Genomic DNA, 7,500 nt, shown 5'->3' with positions numbered 1-7,500 from the left:
GTCCTCCTCACTGAAACACACAGACATCAGAATTAAGACGTCGTAGCTCGTGATCACAGACACAAAGAAAAACAAACAGTCTAATATTTGACCTTTAGTGTACAGAAACAAGAGGGAACGTCTCCTAAACTCATGTTCTCTGCACTGACTCCTGTCTGTCTCCAGGTAAATGTTAAACACTTTGAGAGGATCAGTGTCCTTCAGACGGCAGCAGGACGGTTGGACGTGATGATTATCAGCTGGGACAGGATTTACTGAGGAAGTGAAAACAGTGATACGAAGCTGCACAGATATCAAGCTGTTTTGGACACAGAGCTGCTGTTTGTCTCAACACAGCGAGTCTGAACCTGCGAGGACTTGACCTCCAACAGAACCAACCCAGGAACACCAAGAACATCCAGGGAACACACAAAAAACTCAACCGGTTGGATCTGGTCTGTTTCTGATCAGCAGAAGTTTCTGTGAGAGTTGCACTAAATTATTTCTCGTCTTTCTTTCAGTTTATTAAAACGCGTCGGCCTCAACAGGTTCATCGTTTTCGTCTCAGAGTCAAACCTGAATATAAACTGCGGGATCTCTGAAGTGTACTCACATGACTTCCTGTTCAGTCGGGACCGTTTGCGGGTCTTGGGGCTGGCCGGTCTGTCTGAGGGATTCTGGGTGACAGACTTCACCAGCTGGTCCATGATCTCGTCTGTGGCGTCGTCCTGAGAGCTTGTCCCGTCGTCCTTGGCCACAGACATCACAGACGCACTGACCCCGCCCATACCTGTGGACCAGAACCAGAATCAGAGCCTGGACCAGGTACAGAAAATCAGATGTACTCCTGCCGAAGTCCTGCTGATGCAGGATGACATCACCAAAACTATCCAATCAACAAGTTACCCATCAGTCTGTAAACCTTAATGTTTTTAAAGTCAGTGTAAACAGGAACTGGACCAGAACTAAAACACAAAAATGGGTCTTTTTTGGTCTGGACCAAATGAACCGAGTGAAAGAGTGAAAACAGCATTAAACCTGTTTTCTGTGGACACACAGGACACTCACACATCTGGAATAAAATAAAATAAAAGTCCACAGGGTGTCCTGGTGGTCTGAGGGTTTAAGGTTCTGACCAAGAACTATGACATCCCCAGTTTGAGTCCAGTCAGGGACCTTTGTTACATGTCAGTCCCTGTCTCTGTGTCTGTCTGCCTGTGTCTCTCTGACAAAGACATTAAATGTCTGTCTTCCTCACAGCTGCTCTGATCTGGTCACCTGATGATATTTTACTTTTCATTCTTCTGAATAAAAAAAAGAAAAGTTTGTGGTTCAGTGAGACGATGATCATGTTTTTCACACTGATTTGACAGCTGTTGTTGTTACAGTGATGATATGTCATCATCATCATCATCATCAACATCATCATCATCATCATCAGCATCATCATCATCACTACAAAACACAACAGACTCACACACACTCACAAATTGTGAAGAGGGAACACAACTCTGAGGGTTTTCTCTTAAAGCTGCAGGAGACAGTTTGAACAAACATGATGCCTTCAGGCTCCCTGGCTGCCTTGGATCTCTCCAATAAGCCCCTCCCACCAAATGTACCCAGTGTTTTTCTGGGTTGAAGAGGAACATCTGGGTTGTGGAGTTGATGATGTCAACTGTTTGATTAAAGCCAAATAACGTCTGTTCTACTCGAATAGTTATGTCTGACTTAGAGATAAGAACAAACAGACGGAGCAAGGGAAGAACCAAGAAACGTAGAAACCGGATGACCCTTGTGTGTACAGAGTCTCTGTGATTGGCCAGTTACATGCTGGCTAACCCTGATTGGTTGTGCTGTGACATGTAATTACCAAAATTGTAATAAAATAATAATAATAGTTCCTACTGCAGCTTAAACTTCAAAATGACGATGAATGTTTTGATGCAAACTGATGAGAGACTCTGGATCAGTGAGACGACGGAGACGAACTGAGCACGCTCAGATCAAACAGTCTTACTGCGGACAGCTCTGGAGCGTCTCAGTCCTCTCTGGTCAGCAGGCAGACTGTTGGTGCTGCTGATCAGCAGGTTCTTCATGTTCTCATGCTCCTCCTCCTGACCTGGCTCTGCCTCTGCTGCCATGGAGACGGGGGAGGGGCTGTCCTGCTGAGGCACCGCCCCCGAAAACTTCTCTGTCTAAGAGGAAAAAAGGAGGATGAGACGGAGGAGGAGAAGAAAAAGAGCACAATTTGTTAACTACATGAGTTGAAGTTTTTATGTAAAAAATCCCCCAATTTTCATCTCCGCTCACAATAAACTGTGACACACTGATCGTTTATTATTTATGAAACTAAAGTTTGCAGTGCGTCGTGTTTCTGAGCCTCAGTGAGCATCACAGTTAGGGACCGCTGGAACGTGGTGTGTGCAGCATAAACATCATAATATTATACAGCGTCAGGGGCACAAACAACATACTGACGCCAGGAAAAATTCAGTGTGTGGACGTCTCTGTTCCTGAGCTGGGATCATTAGACACCTGCTGTGACCTCTGACCCCCCTGAGAGAGGAGCAGGAGGATCAGCAGGAGGAGCAGTTTACCTCAGTGATCATCTTGCCTCTGGTCTTGGTTCTCTCTCTGTGAGCAGCTCGTTTCCGTTTGATCGTCAGGACTCGTTCTCTGGTGGTTCGATACTCGAGAGCAAACTCACTGATAATCCGACAGAAACTGGTGACTTTAATGTCCCGAACGGAGGAGGACGGCTGACCCAGGAACAGCAGGAAGGAGTGGAACCTGCAGCCGGAGGAGGAGGAGGAGGAGGAAGAGGAGGAGGAGGAAGAGGAGGAGGAAGAGGAGGAAGAGGAGGAGGAAGAGGAAGAGGAAGAGGAAGAGGAAGAGGAAGAGGAGGAGGAGGAGGAGGAAGAGGAAGAGGAAGAGGAAGAGGAAGAGGAAGAGGAGGAGGAGGAGGAGGAAGAGGAGGTTCCCGTCCATCAGTCTCATCAGAATGAGAATGCAGGAATTATTACTGCAGTGTTTTAAATTCACTCTTCCAGTTCAGTTCACAGATTCAATTAAATATTTCATGTTAATTTCTTTCTTTGTTAGTGTAGTGTAGTGTAGTGTGTAGTGTGCAGTGTGTAGTGTGCAGTGTGTAGTGTAGTGTAGTGTGCAGTGTGTAGTGTGCAGTGTGTAGTGTAGTGTAGTGTGTAGTGTGTAGTGTGCAGTGTGTAGTGTAGTGTAGTGTAGTGTAGTGTGCAGTGTGCAGTGTGTAGTGTGCAGTGTGTAGTGTAGTGTAGTGTAGTGTGCAGTGTGCAGTGTGTAGTGTGTAGTGTAGTGTAGTGTGCAGTGTGTAGTGTGCAGTGTGTAGTGTAGTGCAGTGTGTAGTGTGCAGTGTGTAGTGTAGTGCAGTGTGTAGTGTGCAGTGTGTAGTGTAGTGTAGTGTGCAGTGTGTAGTGTAGTGTAGTGTGCAGTGTGTAGTGTAGTGTAGTGTGCAGTGTGCAGTGTGTAGTGTGCAGTGTGTAGTGTAGTGTAGTGTGCAGTGTGCAGTGTAGTGTAGTGTGCAGTGTGTAGTGTGTAGTGTGCAGTGTGTAGTGTGCAGTGTGCAGTGTGTAGTGTGCAGTGTGTAGTGTAGTGTAGTGTGCAGTGTGTAGTGTGCAGTGTGCAGTGTGTAGTGTGCAGTGTGTAGTGTGTAGTGTGCAGTGTGTAGTGTGTAGTGTGTAGTGTGCAGTGTGCAGTGTGTAGTGTGCAGTGTGTAGTGTGCAGTGTGTAGTGCAGTGTGTAGTGTGTAGTGTAATGTAGTGTGTAGTGTGTAGTCTGTAGTGTGCAGTGTGTAGTGTGTAGTGTGCAGTGTGTAGTGTAGTGTGTAGTGTGCAGTGTGTAGTGTAGTGTGCAGTGTGTAGTGTAGTGTAGTGTGCAGTGTGCAGTGTAGTGTAGTGTGCAGTGTGCAGTGTAGTGTAGTGTGCAGTGTGCAGTGTGTAGTGTGCAGTGTGTAGTGTAGTGTGTAGTGTGTAGTGTGCAGTGTGTAGTGTGTAGTGTAGTGTGCAGTGTGCAGTGTAGTGTAGTGTGCAGTGTGTAGTGTGCAGTGTGCAGTGTAGTGTAGTGTGCAGTGTGCAGTGTAGTGTAGTGTGCAGTGTGCAGTGTGTAGTGTGCAGTGTGTAGTGTAGTGTAGTGTGCAGTGTGCAGTGTAGTGTAGTGTGCAGTGTGTAGTGTGCAGCGACCTGTTGATGACTCTGCGGTGAACCACCTTCAGGATGATGATTCTCTGTGTACAGTCCTTCAGGAACTCTGTCATCTTGTTCTTCAGGACTGCTTTGGTTTCATGTTTGGCCACCACCTTCAGATTGTCCCATGATGCTTTGCAGCGTCTCTCCAGCTGCACCAGGTTCTCTGACAGCAGCTCAAAGTCCACCTGGAGACAAAAAGATCATAAAACCCATCTGATCTACCAGCTGCCATCTAACATCTAAGCATTCTGGGTAACAGGAGATGTTACAATAGAATAGAGTAGAATAGAGTTTTACTTTGGCAGACCGGGTGATGGCGGGAATCTCAGAGTAGACATCAGTGGATTCTGGGTAATTTTCCACCACCAGGCTGCAGGTGTGATGCAGCAGAGACTGACGGTGAACCGTGTCCTTCACCTCCACCACCTTCTCCAGGTAACCCAGCTCAAAGCCTTTAGCCTGGACACACACACACACACACACACACACACACACACACACACACACACACACACACACACACACACACACACAGTCTATAATCTCTAATCTGTGTTTGTAGAATCAACACATTTATCTGAACTTCACCCACTGAACCAGTTTAGTTCTTCTGTGGGTCACATCACCTCCCTAAACTCTTTTAATCTTTTAATCTGTCATCATAAGAAATGAAGAACTGAAGAAATAAAAGAATAAAATTGACTCCATGCTTCGTCTGTGTACCTTTTGTGTTCATACACACACATATATAAATCTGTGAGCATGTTTAACTGGAGTCAAACCTCATGTGTGTACACGTAATAAAACTGACTCCGACTCTGATTATGTTTAATATAAAATGTTTTTTTCTCTGCTATCTGACTGATGTTTATCTGCAGCAGGTGTGCTGCGTCACCTGAGTTTGTAATATGGATTATGGGCAATTAAGATGGTGACATTGGATTTATCTGAAGTCTGAGGAAGAGCTTTGTGTTTAAAACGTCACAGCAAATAAAAACTCATAACTGGAGCTTCTCTGTGTGTGAATCTGGTTCATCTCTGCCAGATGTGACAGATGTATCAGTAGTGAAATCAGCCGACTCAGAGTGTTTTTGTTCTCACGTTGGAGCTGTTGAGGAAGTTTCCGATGGCAAGCAGCGTCGCCAGGGTCCTCTTGAACGTCTGATTGGATGCCAGCTGCTCCATCCCCAGCTTCAGGTCGAACAGAGGCTCTGCAATCTCCTGCAGGGGGCGACACGAAGTCAGTGACAGTCTGATCATCCTGCTGCTACAGTTAAGAACAGTGATGTCGCACATCTTCTTCTTCTTCTTGTGTTTCATGGTTTGATTCCTTCATAAAGTCATCTTAAACTTTGTGTGTCCACATCAGTGTGTGTGTGTGTGTGTGTGTGTGTGTGTGTGTACACCTGTGTGTGTATACACCTGTGTGTGTGTGTGTATACACCTGTGTGTGTGTGTGTGTGAGTGTCTGTGTGTCTGTGTGTGTGTGTGTGTGCGTGTGTGTGTGTGTCTGTGTGTGTGTGTGTGTGTGTGTGTGTCTGTCTGTGTCTGTGTGTCTCTGTGTGTGTGTGTGTGTGAGTGTCTGTGTGTTTGTGTGTGTCTGTGTGTGTCTGTGTGTGTCTCTGTGTGTGTGTGTGTGTGTGTGTGTGTGTGTCTGTGTGTTTGTGTGTGTGTCTGTGTGTGTCTGTGTGTGTCTCTGTGTGTGTGTGTGTGTATACACCTGTGTGTGTGTGTGTGTGAGTGTCTGTGTGTTTGTGTGTGTCTGTGTGTGTCTGTGTGTGTCTCTGTGTGTGTGTGTGTGTGTGTGTGTGTGTGTCTGTGTGTTTGTGTGTGTGTCTGTGTGTGTCTGTGTGTTTGTGTGTGTGTCTGTGTGTTTGTGTGTGTGTGTGTTTGTGTGTGTCTGTGTGTGTCTGTGTGAGTGTGTGTGTGTGTATGTGTGTGTGTGTGTGTGTGTGTGTGTGTGTGTGTGTGTGTGTGACCTTCTCCAGAGCCTCATAGTTCAGTTTGAAGGCCCACAGCTGCAGGCGGGGGTTCAGGGCGCTGATGGAGGCGAGACTGAAGAGGAACTGCTCGGCGGTGCCCAGAGGGACGTCAGGATTGGCCAACTGAGCCTCCTGGATCTTCTGCTTCTCCTCCTCTGTGGGGGTCATGGTCAGGATCTTCTGCTCAGGACACGGGGGGGGGGGGTGTAAATTAAATAAAAACATTTTCTGTAATCTGTAATCTATATTCTGGTCTTGAGAGCGTCTCAGTGCCCTCGGCTGACAGGAAGACAGGAAGTGCTGGTACCTCGATGCCCTCCTTGCTGATGGCGAACTCATCAAAGTTGAGGATGGCGGTCTTGATGACGTGAACGGCGGGCAGGACAGTCATCCCAATGTTGATGGCGTTACTCCTCTTTGGGTCAAGAACCAGAATCTCAGACTTCTTGGTCTCAGGTCCTTTCTGCTCACAGAGTGACATCATCAGGTTAATAAAACTACTAGATTACTTATTATTACTCTGATTAATTGCACAGAAAGTTACACTGAGTTCAATCATATCAATTCAGTTCATATCAGTTCAATATCTGTCATAAGGGTAAAAATGCATGATATTGGATTTTTGCTGACATCCAGTATGTCAGTATTTTCCACCTTATTTCAGAAACATATTATTTTCAACATGTCGGAGGACATTAAGGCTCCTGTAGTGAATTAACATATTATTATATAGATTATTATTATTCTACCTCCTCTTGTCATAATATTTTCAAATGGACACGTTCACTGGACAAAATAAAATGGCTACTGCTGAGAGATTTCTTTTTTCTCTTTTTTCTTCTCCCGAGATGATAAGTTGAATTTGTAGTGTTGAAGGAATGTGATTGGCTCGTCATCACATGACTGATGCTGAACGGTCATTGTAAACAGCAGCTCTGATGTCTGTTCAGACACTTTAACAAACGTTCACACTGCAGACAGAACTGTGTCACATCAGCTGAATGAAATCATCATTTGAAAGTACTGACCACAGCAGAAACGACTTACAGAACATCAGCAGTGTGATTTTCAGTCCTGACATGAACACAGACGCTCCTGAGGTGAGCAGCTCTCACCACCAGAGGTCAGTTTCTCTGATACAGCTGATCTGTGGTCTGCAGCCTAACTGATAAAGGCGAGCCAGCAAACACAGCAGACTGCTGATTGGTCAGATGAACATGTTGAGCGAGCGCGAGGGAGCGAGTGACAGTGATTGGTCACTGAGCAGAGGACAAGGTGAACAGTGTGCAGCCTGAGAGACAAACTCAGAGCAGAGAAGT

The 7,500-nt window shown here is 46.0% G+C and overlaps 1 protein-coding gene across 9 annotated transcripts in view; it reads right to left on the bottom strand.

Moving 5' to 3' along the window:
* The window catches only part of fhod1 (formin homology 2 domain containing 1), a 72,624-nt gene that overhangs the window by 307 nt on the left and 64,817 nt on the right, over window positions 1-7,500 (bottom strand). For all 9 annotated transcript variants that reach the window (XM_084740212.1, XM_084715456.1, XM_084714632.1 and 6 more), the window contains 9 exons: window positions 6,489-6,644; window positions 6,179-6,361; window positions 5,301-5,420; window positions 4,497-4,658; window positions 4,194-4,384; window positions 2,577-2,769; window positions 1,997-2,174; window positions 593-769; window positions 1-10 (listed from right to left, as the gene is read on the bottom strand). The exon at window positions 1-10 is cut by the window's left edge and continues 307 nt beyond it. In XM_084740212.1, the coding sequence (XP_084596338.1) occupies window positions 1-10; window positions 593-769; window positions 1,997-2,174; window positions 2,577-2,769; window positions 4,194-4,384; window positions 4,497-4,658; window positions 5,301-5,420; window positions 6,179-6,361; window positions 6,489-6,644 (1,370 nt within the window). The remainder of the gene's footprint in view (window positions 11-592; window positions 770-1,996; window positions 2,175-2,576; window positions 2,770-4,193; window positions 4,385-4,496; window positions 4,659-5,300; window positions 5,421-6,178; window positions 6,362-6,488; window positions 6,645-7,500) is intronic.

This window comes from Lutjanus erythropterus, chromosome 1, assembly GCF_056507025.1.
Source record: "Lutjanus erythropterus isolate fLutEry1 chromosome 1, fLutEry1.hap2, whole genome shotgun sequence".
NCBI lineage: Eukaryota > Metazoa > Chordata > Actinopteri > Lutjaniformes > Lutjanidae > Lutjanus > Lutjanus erythropterus.
The sequence above is the reverse complement of the archived record's forward strand: the minus strand, read 5'-3'. Positions and strand labels throughout refer to the sequence as shown.